This window comes from Octodon degus, unplaced genomic scaffold (genome assembly GCF_000260255.1).
Source record: "Octodon degus isolate 3935 unplaced genomic scaffold, OctDeg1.0 scaffold00005, whole genome shotgun sequence".
Lineage (NCBI taxonomy): Eukaryota > Metazoa > Chordata > Mammalia > Rodentia > Octodontidae > Octodon > Octodon degus.
In genome coordinates this window covers 2156342-2170396 of record NW_004524581.1, presented here as the reverse complement: position 1 = coordinate 2170396, position 14055 = coordinate 2156342, and the positions used below count along the sequence as shown (strand labels likewise).

General features: G+C 35.3%; 1 protein-coding gene across 3 annotated transcripts in view; it reads right to left on the bottom strand.

The window, feature by feature from the left end:
- Positions 1 to 14055, bottom strand: part of Prkg1 (protein kinase, cGMP-dependent, type I) — a 1308883-nt gene that overhangs the window by 102608 nt on the left and 1192220 nt on the right. For all 3 annotated transcript variants that reach the window (XM_004623947.2, XM_004623946.2, XM_023723235.1), the window contains exon 9: positions 5296 to 5370. In XM_004623947.2, coding sequence (XP_004624004.1) covers positions 5296 to 5370 — 75 coding nt within the window. The remainder of the gene's footprint in view (positions 1 to 5295; positions 5371 to 14055) is intronic.

Sequence of the window (14055 nt, the reverse complement as noted above, 5' to 3'; positions counted from 1 at the left end):
AACAATATGCAATATATTAATTATTGTAAGTGTCCTACTAACCTGTTTTGAAACTGTTTCATTGCTATTTTATCTTTTTTTCTCATTAAAATGAATAAAAGATAAAAAATAAAAGAGGGAAACCCTTACATCCACCTAAATCAATGAAATTGAGTCTAAAAAAATTAACAAAGACTAATTATTAAAATAGAATTATGCCCTCAAAGAGCTGAAAGAGTGGGCTGGGATAGGCAACATTCTTTATTAGTCCTTGCAAAGAAGAAACTGAGAGGTGAGTTTGTCGACAAGTCAGAAACCAGCTGGGAGATCCCTCGTGATCTCATGTGAAAGCGCCCTCCTCCAATAAGGACTGTGTTTCACATGATAGATTTATTTCTCCTTCTCTAACTTCATTTTTCTTGTTGGCTTTGCAAATTTTTCCTTGTTTGTGTTATGTGACTCCACTGTGAATGTTTTTTTGAGGGAATAAAACAGAGAAAAAATGAGAATATTGAAGTGCATGGTGAGGAGAGTAGGGCAAGATAAAAAGGTGATGCCAAGGTGGGTATTAAGCCTTTGGCAAATTCCAGGTTCTTGTTTAATATCCCTCCTTCCTCTTTGTGCTCGGTGGCAGCGTTGTGCTGCTCCTGGAGTTAGACTTTATGTGCAAATTGATGCTGTGAAGCTACAAAAATGTGACTATGCCTCTTAGGTGAATTTATCTTTATAGGTATCTTGAGGAAGACAATACTTTAAATACATAAATAAAACAGTAAAGGTCTTCTGACCCAGAAATCACCCACTGCAGTGGGAACCTCACCCCACGGAGGTGGTCAGACTCATCTGCCAAAGTTAAAAGGACTTGTGATCCACTTGTTCAGTCTAAATTTCTCTCCTCTGCTACTGGAATGAACAATGCTCACATCTTTCTTAATATTGATGATCTATAGTGTTTCGCTTAAATACTTCTGGCTATTTTGCTGAAATTTCTCATAACTTGGTATCAGCTCAGTGACGCTTATCTCTGAAAATCAAGCTCCTGCTCAAGCTGTGTTGGGGAGGCGCCATCCTCTGAGTTCATTCTAGAGGGACAAAGAATGAGTGGTTTGCCCAGTCCAAACAGTGTTTGTTCACTAACACACTAGAGTCCTCACCATAAACTTCTACACGTTTATAAGTGAATTGACACATATTCTCCAAGAAAAATGTTATGTACCTGTCTTCGTGCATGCTACCTTTTGTTTCAAATACAATTGAATGATCCTTAACTTGGATCTGATGTTGTCTCTCCTAATGTCTTAGTGATTATAACTCAAATTTTTAAAAGGGAAGACTTTGGTGGATAATGAGCAGCAATGAAGAGAAGCTTAAACATGCCAAAAAGGTAAAATTTCTGTCAAGAACATTTGTAGAAAATATCTCTTAGGAAACACATGGAGTCTCTCACATACACTGCAGTAAAGGAGGTTTTAAAGCTATCTTTTCTTGGATATTTCTCTCAAGTCAATCTTTCTGCATAAGCTGCCTGAGCTGAGTGCTTGGCATGGATTTTATCCTGAAAAGGATAATCTTACATGCAGGGGAGCCACCCTGCCCCGGAGCCCATCATGCTAATAGCTAATGAGTGTCTAGCATTTAAGTGTGTCAGTGGATTCAGTCTTCACAGTCAGACCTACTTTATTCTTTTCTGACCCAAACAGGCAGTCTGAAATAATTCTGATAATGATTTCACATAGATATGTAACCTGCCCATTTTATTTTTATCTTAAAAATATTAATCTTCATTGCTTTTACAAAAACCAGGAGTATTCTTTTTAACTATAGGTTTACAGTGGAGACAAATCATTACCTAAGTGCTAAATGATCCAGATATTGTGATCTATATAGAAATTTAGAGGCATTAGCAGAATTATCTAGGGAGCTGAAAGCAATTAGAGCCTGTTACCAGTCTTTGCAATGAAGGCAAATCTTCTGATTCCCTTAAATACAAAGTGAAGGAACAATGTACTTAAGGGGGAGAAATTCAATAAAGACAACAATGCTAACAGAAATAGATTTTTTAAACTTGTTAGTGCAACTAAAAAGCTTTCCTTGAGGAATGATTCATAGTTTGCTTACTCTGAGTGATAAGATATGCAATTAAGAGATGACTTCACTTCAGAAATCTTCAGAGAGTAAGATTTATTAGAAGTCTATAAAATAGAAACAGTGGAAAAGGCACAGCGATAACTCTTCCAGCATTTATTTATTTTTAACGTGTTTTTTTGGGGGAATACAGTTCTTATCATCAGTCTCTCTAGAGTCTGAATCAAAGATCTTAGAGGCTGCTTTCATCAGGCTACTTCCATTGTGTGAGTGTTACAGAAAGAGATTTATACACTCACTTGGGTTTAGTATGAATTGAACAATTCAAGCAAGTCTGTCCCAGATGAAATTTATTAAGACACTGTATCTTGTGTGGTATTCTCAAGCACAAATACACAACTATAATTACTCATTCATTATGTCTTTTGTGTGTGTGTGTGTGTGTGTGTGTGTGTGTGTGTGTAACCAGGGATTGAACTCAGGCCCTTGCCAGGCAAGTGCTTATTCTACTGAGCTATTTCCCTGGCCCCTCATTGTGTATTATGACTGTGAAATAACCTAGTAAAGTGTACACATATCAAATCATGTTCTACATCTTAATTGCAATTTTTATGTTTCCATTGTTTATCAGTAAAATAAGACAAAGTACAAGCACAATGGCTAAAGCAAAATCACTCAACTCTGCGGGGCAAATAAAAACGTTGGCAAGAACCTTGGTTAAGGTACTTGTTTCATATGTTCCATTGTTCCTTAACCACAACTGAATTGTAGCTAAATTTTTTTTTTTTTTACAAAAAAACTAGTAGTTCTTTTCTAAGTTCAGTGATTTGCTACCAAAAATACACAAGTAAACTTTGTCTACGTACAGTTAAGGAATGCTTGTCCAGGTAAAATTAGCTTTATATAATACATATGAAATAATCAGTCTTTGTAAATTTAACCATATTCAAAAAGCACTAAAGTATATTTCTAATGATTAGTTCTATGAACTGTTGCATCCACTGTAATAGTTAATTAGAACTTACAAAGTTTTAAGTACCGTTTAATTAAAATCTCATAAGTCCCATTTTTTTTATTTATTTGTTTGTTTATTTATTTATTTTGTATTTTAGGGAAGGGTCTACAGGGTGTTCAGGATCTCACTACTAGATCGGACGCATAGTAATCCGCCTGTTTACTGCCTCCCAAGAGCTAGGGAGCGCCCCCACGCCTAGTCTCAATTGCTGTCTCAGTGCGTCCCAGAGTGGGGCCAGCACAGCAGGCCCCAGGAATTGAACCGCAGTCCCTGAACCTGCTTGTAGGTGCTTTAATCCACTGAGCTATTTGGTTGGCCCTAAATGTCCCATTTTTAAAGCATGGCAACCAATATTCAGACAGGTATTAAGACTGCAAACCAGTGTTACTTATTCACAAATAACAGTCCCTGAAGCAGAAAACTGGGTTCTTCATATTTTATATTCTCCGAGTATGATTCATTACCACCCCTATCTTCTAATCATCTGCATCTGGAATTCAGTGTATGAATTTTCCTTTCTACTTTCATTTGGAAGTGAATCCACAAATCACCACAATTCATGGCGCATGCACAGTGACCTTCGTAAGGCCAGTGGGTGACGCCTAGCAGGCCATGGCCCAGTTGTCGTCACCTTTCCATCACGGATTAAAGTCCGAGTGGCCGCAGCTATCAGATGAATAAATACGCAATTCCTCATATTTAGAAACCGTGCAATTACAGAAACTATTACACAAAAACTGTCATGAAAGAATCTATCTAGCGTTTCAACAGGGAAAAAGCAGATCCAAGCACCAAAAATGCATTAGCCCAAAAAGACCTTTGACTTTTTCCAGTACCTCTCAAATACGTACTCAAAACAGTTGAACATTACCACTGACATCCCTAAACATTAAAACAAATAAAAATAATTTGACCTAAACTGTTCCACAAATAGGATTTTTAATACATTATGAGAAGACAGTCTTCTAATGGTAAGGCTAAACAATAAGGTAGTTTTATAACTTTCTAAACTGACAAGGTACCTTTATTGGAGCCCCTGTTATCTCAGTAGAAATTGTTCCAAATATCAGAAATGAAAATCTAAACTGACCATTGATTTGCATTTTAAAGTAATGCAGAAAATCAGAAATGGAAATACTAATCATCCGCAGCAGAGGGCGTCCCTGGGACAGTGGAGCGCGGTGGTTGGTTCAGTTAGCTCAGGAAATCTGGCCAGAGGCACTGTTAACCCATAACCTCTTGGTTTGTCTCCTTTCCAAGTTAGAGAAAACCAAAACCAACTATGTCAGTAAGAAACGGTGAAGATATGCCTATATTTTGAAAATATTATAATTTTTAGGCTTAACACAGAGCATCACTGTTAATATTTTAGTTATAGAAAACGTTTCCTCTTCATGGTTTCTCAATGCAAAATAAATGTTTTTATTTCTTATTATTTCTGTGTTCCTGCAAAGCCTCTTAATCAAAGGATGGTCTAGAACAATCTATCTTACACTAAATTCTATCAATTTAATCCTTCGGGTGTCCTGTATGATATGAATACTAAATTGTATGGGGGCAGGAGAATTACAGTGACTGCTTGTTTTTCAAGTGACCTAAAATGTTATAGAAAGAGTGTATCTCAACTATCTTCAGATCTTTGTGAAACACAAAAGATTTACATGGACATAGATTATCATTATAATAGAATTACATTTTTATACCAAGTTATAATTAGTGAGATACTTACCATGTCATGTAATTCTTACATTTACAAGATTAATATAAAATAATAAAGATTTCTGGAAAAATATGTAGGAGAAGATTAGCTGGGTTGATGGGTAAAAAAATTAAAAAATAAATAATTTTTTTAAAAATGATTTAATCCATGTAAATACTCCCAGCTTTATTATTTTCATGTGATTATGAAAACCACTTGTTTTTAGAAAGTTTATTGGAAAAACAAATGACATATTTATATTCAGCCACCTATATTAAAATTTAAAAATAGGAGATGATCTTTACAAATTCAGGATTGATATATAAAGAGAGACATATTTACTATATACACACATTGTGCAATCATTGTCTTAAATAGTTTGCTTCTTTGACCTCTAAAGTAATTAGATTCTTATTATCGGAGTAGTGGATTTTGCTACACCTATCAAAATATTGGATTGTATTTATATTCCAAATATTTTATCACGATGAAATCTAAAGAAAGCAGCATCACTTACTTTGCTTTAGCTTCCGCGTCTTCGTAGGCTTTGTTGGAAACGTCGTCCAGGCCTCCAATCAAATGCTTGAAGGAACTGGCAGAGAAAAGCACAGCGATTAGGGCACATTGTCTGCTTACAGGAACATGGCAAGCTAGCCAACCGCCGCAACGTCACTGAATAAAAATGAATATCAAACACTTAAAGCAAATATGTTGTTAGGAAACAGCAGACAGTGTTGCTTTCCCTAATGTAAATTTTGTGATATCAGAGTCCTTCCTGTCTAGTTCATCTCTACAATTCTCTACAGCTCACCACATTTGGCAAAAAAAAAAAAAAAAAAAAAAAAAAAAGAAAGAAAAAAAGACACTTAAAAAAACTGGGTGCGATAAAAGTCATGAAACAGATATACTTCACAAAGTTAATGAATCAGTTCTTTATAATACTTAAACAGTAAGATACACCCATTAGGGGAGGGCCACTATTTTTCAGGTTTGTTTACTTAGCAAGTTGTAGACTGTTCAAGACAGCATTGTTATCTCTACTTCAAAATAGTAAACATAGGGGAAGGGAGAGAGACAGGGACGGAGAGGAACTGAAATGCATAATGCGCAGGCGCCGATTCACTGTGACGAAGGTAATCACAGCATGCTGCGCACACGTCCTAAGCAAAGTCCAAAACATTTTCAAGCACTGAAAAACAATGTAAAAACAATAAATGAATATTCAAAGGCAAAAATAAATATGCAGATATAAAGAGAATAACAGCTATAGGAAAATCCACATATTTGGAGGAATAGAAAAAAATGATCATTATTTTCTAATTTTTATTTTAAAGAAAAAGAAATTTTTAAAAACCCAAGAAATAAAATTCCAAAGTAAAATGGAAGGTAACAATAGTTAATACACTGAATATTGTTATCTTTAAATTAATTACTCAGCGTATAAGATATCAGCCTTTAATTATCCAAGAAATATTAGCAGAAACCTATCTTTTCAATCAACTCAGAGAAATTAGTAGTAGATCTACTTTAACTATTTTTTCTGCTGTTTCTTTCCCTTTCTCCTTTTGTTTTCTCTTTTATTTCTATTTTATTTTATTTTATTTTATTTTATTTTATTTTATTTTATTTTATTTTATTTTATTTTATTTTATTTTATTTTATTTTTTGCGGAACCCTAGATTGAACCCAGGCCCTTTGCTTGCCAGGCAAGCGCTTACTCTACTGAGCTATATCCTTAGCTCATCCCTTTCTTCTTTTCTTCCATTCTCCTAAACCACTTTCTCTTTCCTTGCAAAGTTTCTTCCCATTTTACAATCTCTGTTGTACATTTTGAGTTACATTTACACTTTCAGCTTCTCCTCATGCTAAGGAGACAAAACAATGTTTACATATTTGTTTCTTGTTTATTTCACTTGTGAGTATGGTCTCAAGTTGAATCCATTTACCTATAAAAGTCTCCAGTTTATCCTTCTTTATGACTGAGTAATACTTCATTATAGAAAAATGCCACATCTTTTTATCCATTTCTCAGTTGGTGGGCATTTTTGCTGTTTTCAAGATTTAGCGATGACAAACTATGCTACTATAAACATGGGTGCACATACATGGCTGTTCTGTGATGTTCTTAACTTGTCTGGGAAGATGTCTAGAAGGGAAATAGCTGGGTGGAGTGGAACCTCCGATCCTAGTATTTTTAGGAATTGTCACACTGTTTTCCATAGTGGTTGCACCAGTCTACACTCTTACCAACAGTGGAGAAGGGTTCATTTTTGCCCATAGCCCCTGTATCATTTGTTTTTGATTGATTTCTTCAAAATATCCATTTTCTCCAGGGTAAGATGGAATCTCATTGTTAATTTAATTTGTATCTCTCTGATGGCCAGTGATGCTTAACATTTTTTCATATATTTATTTGTTGTTCATACTTCTTCTTTTGAGAAGTGTATATTTATCTCCAAGTCCCATTTTTGGACTGGACCTTTAAATCTGGTTTTTTGGAGTTCCTTACACATTCTCGATAATACCCCTTTGTCTGAGAAACACCATCAAACATTTTTTCCTACATTGTGAGTTGCCTCTTCACTCTGTCTGTGGTTTCTGTCACTGTACAAAGGCTTGTTAACAAGATGAGATTCCAGTTGCTGAATCTTTGTGACAGTTCCTGAACAACTGGGGTTTTATGTGTTAAGTCTTTGCTTAAACCAATGTCTTCAACAAGAGCTTTACCTATTCTCACTCCCAGCAGATTTAGTATTTCCGTCTTAATATTTAGATCTTTCATCTATTTCAAGTTTAGCTTAGTGCATGGTCAAAGATATGGGCCCAAGTTTTGTCTTTGACATATGCAGAGCCAGTTTTTCCAGCACCATTTATAAAAGAGGCTGTCTTTCTTCCCATGTATATGTTTGATCTCTGTCAAATATAAGGTGGCCAAATGTGCCTGGAGTTGTTTCTGCATCTTCTAATCTGCTGCACTGATCTTTATGTCTGTTTTTCTCCCCAAACCACACTGTTTATTTCACAGTAGCTTTATAGCATAACATCAAGTCAGTGATCTGATGCTCCCTGCCTTGCACCTATTGCCCAGAATTCCTTTGCTATTCTAGGTGTCTTCTGGTTCCAAATGAATTTTAGAACTGTTTTCTCTAACATTGTGAGATATGCTGCTGGTATTTCAGTTGGAATACCTTCAAATCTGTATGAGTTCTGGAAGTATGGCCATTTTCACTACATTGGTTCTTCCTACCCAAGAACAGGGGCTATCTTTCCACTTTCTGATAGCCACTTCAATTTCATTTTTCAAAGCATTCTAGTTTTCAATGCAGAGGTCTTTTGCATCCTTCATTTGATTGATTCCTAGGTAGTTCACTTTTTGGATGCTGTTGTGAAAGGTATAGTTTCCCTGATTTCTCTCTCAGTGGGTTTGTCATTTGTGTATAAGAAGCCTATTGATTTTTGAATGCTGACTTGGTATTCAGCTATGGTACTGAATTTGGGTCTTAAATCTAGCATTTTTTCAAGAGAGATTTTAAGATTTTGTATGTAGGGTATCATGTCATCTGCAAATAGTGATCATTTTACTTCTTCCTTTGCTATCATTATTCCTTTTATTTCTTTCTCTTGTCTAATTGCCCTGGCTAAAGGTTCCAGAACTATGTTGAATAAAAGTGGAGAGAGTGAACATCCTTGTCCTATTCCTCATTTTAGAGTGAAAGCTTTCAATTTCCATCCATTTAGTGTGATGCTTGCTGCTGACTTGTCATAGATGCCTTTTATCGGATTGAGATAAAGATCAACTATTCCAATTTTCTACAGGTTTTTTAAAAATCATGAATGAGTGCTAGACTTCATCAAAAGCTTTTTCTGTGTGTACTCAGATGATCATACCATTTTTGTCCTTGGCTCTATTTTCTTTTCTTTTTGTGTGTGTGTGTGTGGTACCATAAATTGAACTCAGGATCTTGCACTTGCCAGACAAGTGCTTATTCTACTGAGCTATCCCCCTAGCCCCATGTCCTTGGCTCTATTTAAATGGTATAATACATATATTGATTTCTGTGTGTTGAACTATTCAACAAACTGACCTTAGCATAAAGCAGGAAGATTATTTTAACTGCTAAAATTTAGTTTATTCTATTCCTACTATGTACTTGGATGCATAGTGACTTTCCTATTTTCAGCCTCTCCAGTGCTGGGATTATAGGCATGCACCACCATGCTCAAATCATTCACCAACTCAGCACACCCATGAGTGGGGCTGGTGTGGCATGTGGGACTAAGAATTGAACCTGGGTCCCTGTACTTGCCAAAGCAGGCACTTAGTCCACTAAGCTATCTTGCTGGCCCTCAAACTTACATAAAGTAGTGAGGTCTCAGCTTTTGCACATTTATGATATATAATGTTATAAAGTGAACACAAAATGAACACATACACACACACATGTACACACACACGTGTACTTATTTGAATCACCCATAAAGATAACTGAATGAAACTCAATACAGAAACTCTTATGCATGCAAATTTTGGCTATTACTAAACCAGACTTGATAAACAACCAAAAGGAACAACTGCATGCTAAAATCTGGTCCCTCACAAGGTCTGGTTCCCACTCTGAAATCGACACTGTACCTCCTAAGTCATGACTTGAGAGCCAGCCAAATAGCTCAGTGGATTAAAGCACCTGCAAGCAGGAATAGCAGCCTGAGGTTAAATACCCAGGACCCGCTGTGCCAGCCTCACCTCCCCGGGGCACACTGAGATGGAAATTGAGACTGGGCATCGTGGTGCGCACCTGTACTCCCAGCTCCTAGGAGGCTGTAAACAGGTGGCTCACTATGAGTCCAATCTAGTAGTGAGACCCTAAGCACCCTGTAGACCCTTCCCTAAAATAGAAAAAAAAATGTCATAACTTGGAGTTAATCATCAAAGTTCTAGCAACATCTGGGAGAGAACATTAAAAGTAGTGTAAGAAATTTCAGTAATTTTTTTTTTTTTTTTTTTTTTTTTTTTGGTGCGGAACCGGGGATTGAACTCAGATCCTTGCATTTGCCAGTCAAGCGCTTATCCTACTGAGCCATGTCCCCGGCCCAAGAAATTTCAGCAATTTTCAACTTCTCTCTATGTATGTATAGTTATGTATATATATATATATACATATGCATCTACAGCTAGACCTTTCCTTTCCTGTTTTTCCCCTTCCCTTTCCCTGCTCTGTCCTCCCCTGTTCTCCCCTCCCCTCCCCTCCTCTCTCATCACCTCTTCTCTCCTTTCCCTCCCCTCCTCTCCCCTTCCTTTCCCCTCTCTTCTTCCCTTTCCTTTCCTCAGTACTGGAGACTGAGTCCAGGGCCTTTCACATGCTGGGCAAGTACTCTATCCTGAGCTACATACCAAGCCCTTCTATAATTCTGATCCATTAAAGGACTCTGTGTGGAAAGCGAGAAGCAACAATTAATGCCCAGTCAGGTTCTACAACATGGTAGGATATTTGGACATTTAAATTTAAAAGTTAATCACTTTCACAAATAATTATTTGGATAATACTACAAAGGAACCCCAACACGTGGGTTGGGGGTGGCTGCACAAGCACAGGACAGCCAGTACCTCAGCTGTGAGGCAGGGAACGAGAGACAGAGAAAATGATGACTACGTCATCAGAGAATCCAAAATTTTATTTCAAATTATGAATTTTCCTATAAAAAGTGATACGAAATTAATGAATGTCTGATAAATACAAAAATACTCCATACATTCAAAAGTATTATCAATGACTAATATAATCTTCACATCTCACAAAAATGTTCAAATATGATTTGTAACATAGTTCTTTATATATAATAAATCTTTCCTATAAGATGCTTTATCATTAAACTTACAGAAAATCTCCATGATCAGTATGTTCATAAAGAAAAATACAACTAAAAGATTTCATTTGTGATGAAAAAAGATAATGTTCTCTTAATTATGTTTTTCATTTGAAAGTGGAGAAACAAAAAAAAACTAGAACAACAGCAACAAGGACAGAAGCAAAGCAATGCAAGACAGCACAAAAGGTGCAGAATTTTAGAACAGGAATGGAATATTAACAACGGTTGTTGTATTACTTATTGTTATTGTCAAGTGTGTTGCTCAGATATAGATAGGAAAGATTGATTAAGCAACTAAATGTTCACTCCTCCTTTCAATAAACCTTAATTTGTTCTCTTGTCCTTCTTTTTAAATTTATTTTAAAGAGAGCATAATAACAATAGATAAGACATTAAAGATGGTATAGTACAATGGAAAGAAACAATATGAGGGATAAACACTGGAGATGAGGGAAAGGAAAAAGACAGGGGAAAAGGCAAGGAGAAAAATCACGTGAGTGTGCATACAGGACAGCTGAAAAGATTGTGCTACTAATTTCTGTCAGTTTTTTAAAAATAGGAGTTAATGTTTAAAATTTTTTACTTTGATGAACTCTAAATGCTAACATTTGCAATCTAAGCAAATATATTGAGGACAGCCATGTGCAATATAACACCCATGGGTGAATACCTTTCCTCTTGTTCTTTTAAATCTATGAAATTTCTGTTTCCATGGACAGTATGAAAATTTAAGCATAGAGACTTTAAATTACCTGTCCAAGACATCCCTAATTTATCAGCATATCCAGCAGTGTCATTTATACCCCTACTGCACCTTGTTATCTACAATGGTTGGAAATTTTTTTAATAGAAGCAAATCCAAAGCAATGTGAGACAGACCCATAAGAGGAGCTTCCAAGAATATTTTACAGGAAATCTCAAGATCAATAACTTAGTTTGTAATTTCATTCAAGTTTATGAAAAGATTGTGCTCCTAGACATTCAAACCTCATAGAAATTCTGAAAGTTCAATTAATGTTTTAAAAATTCTCATTCTTCATATCTACTATATTGAAGCAGAGAAGGGAAATACATTATCCAAAATTTAGAAGGTAGTTTATAATAAATTTGACAAGGATGAATTTTTAATTTAAGAAATTCACTCAATCTATTCATTTTTAGTACTAGACAAGAAGAGAAATTAATTATATATATTTGCAACAGGATTCTGTAACTTTTGAAATAAGTCTCCATCAGTTTTCAGCAAAATATAATAGATATTATTATGCAAAAAATTTAAAAATTGAAAGAAATGTTTTTTAAAAAACATCATTTGTAGGTTATCTCACTGCAAACAACTAAGGAGAACACTTGTTACAGTTTTCTCTTTATAGATCTCTTGTTGTTTGTACAACTGTAACCATAAAGTACCTGTGATTTAATTTTCTGATTTAAAATCTAATACTATAACATGAGTATTTATTTTTTTAAAATCCATAAGCAGAATTTAACATGTATTAACTATTTCAATGGTTTACTGCATTCAAATATATACCTCAGGATTTCTTCCCACCTATATCTATGAACACACAAGATTACACACATACGTACACAGGTGAAGGAGCTACATGCCAATGCCAGGAACAAGCATCTGTTAGTACTCCAGATTATAGGTTAAGAATATGGAATTCCTTTTCAAACTAATATACCCAATATTCTAATTTTGGCTCCAGGATTAGAACGATATGTCCTTTGTAAATACTTATGACATTTTAAAAATATTAAATGATTATATACAATCTTCTAAATGTCTATGGATCTGGTTTATTTCACTTATGAGTGTATCTTCAAGTGGCATTGACTTAAATATAAAGGCTTTGAGTTTATCATTATTTATAGCTGAGTAATACTCCATTGTATAAAAATACCACATCTTTTTCATCCATTCCTCAGGTGATAGGCATCTTGGTTGTTTCCAAGATTTGACTATCACAAACTGTGCTGCTATAAACATATGTGTACATATATCACTATGATATGATGTTTTCAGTTCCTTTGGGAAAATTCTCAGTAGGGGGATAGCTGATTTGAATAGGATTTCCAGTCCTAGTTTTTTACGGAGTCTTCACACTGATTTCCATAATGGTTGCACCAGTCTACATTCCCACCAGCAGTGGAGAAGGGTTACCCTTTCCCCACAGCCTCTCCAGCATTGGTTGTTGCTTGATTTCTTTATGATAGCCATTCTTTCTGGAGTGAGATGGTATTTCAGTGTTGTTTTAATTTTCATTTCACAGATGGCTAGTGATGTGGAACATTTTTTCATATATTTATTCACTTTCTTAATTTTGTCCTCTGAGAAGTGTATGTTTATCTCAAATGTCCATTTTTAAATTTGGGGCCCCTAACATTTTCTGGTTCTTTATAAATTCTAAGGAGAAGACCTTTGTTTGAGTGCTTATTAGTTAAGATTTTTTTTCCCAATTTGTGGGTTGCCCTTTCACTTTGTTGGTAATTTCTTTTGACATGCAAAAACTTCTCAATAAGAGGAAGGCCCAGTTGTTAATTCTTTCAAGTATTACCCATGCGATTTGTTTTTTGTTCATGAACTGTTTGTCTATCCCTATGTCTTCAAGAGTTCCTCCTACTGTCTCTTCCAAGAGATTTAGTGTTTCTATTTTAGATCTTTAATCCATTTTGACTTTAGCTTAGTGTATGGTGATAGACAAGGATCAGGTTTTAGTTTTAGGCATATAGAGAGTCAGTTTTTCCAGCACTATTTGTTAAAGAGAATGTCTTTCTTCCAGTAAGCGTGTTTGGCCTTCTTGTCAAAGATAGGGTGGCTGAGAGTGTTCATAGAGGCTTGTGCATCTTCTAATCTATTCCATTGTTTCTCAGGTCTATTTCTTTGCCAATACCATGCTGATTTTATCACAGTAGATTTATAGTATAATTTCAAGTCAGGAAATGTAATGCCTCCTTCTTTGTCTTTGTTGGCCAGGATTGCCTTTGCTATTCTAGGTTTTTTCTTGTTCCAGATAAATTTTAGGAGTGATTTCTCTAGCTCTGTGAAGTATGTTGGTGGTAGTTTGATAGGGATTGCATTAAATCTGTACAGCAATTTTGGGAGTGTAGCCGTCTTCACAATGTTGATTCTTCCTATCCAGGAGCAGGGAATATCTTTCCATTTTCTGAAACCCTCTATGATCTCTTTTTTCAGAGTACTGTTATTTTCCTTGAAAAGATATACCTTGAAATTAATCTAACTAAAGAAATCTTCTAAATTTCTTCAAACAATAGTTTGAAGAAATGACACATACACCTACACTTTTCTTTTTTCTCTTTTTCTTTCTTCTTCTTCTTCTTCTTCTTCTTCTTCTTCTTCTTCTTCTTCTTCTTCTTCTTCTTCTTCTTCTTCTTCTTCTCCTCC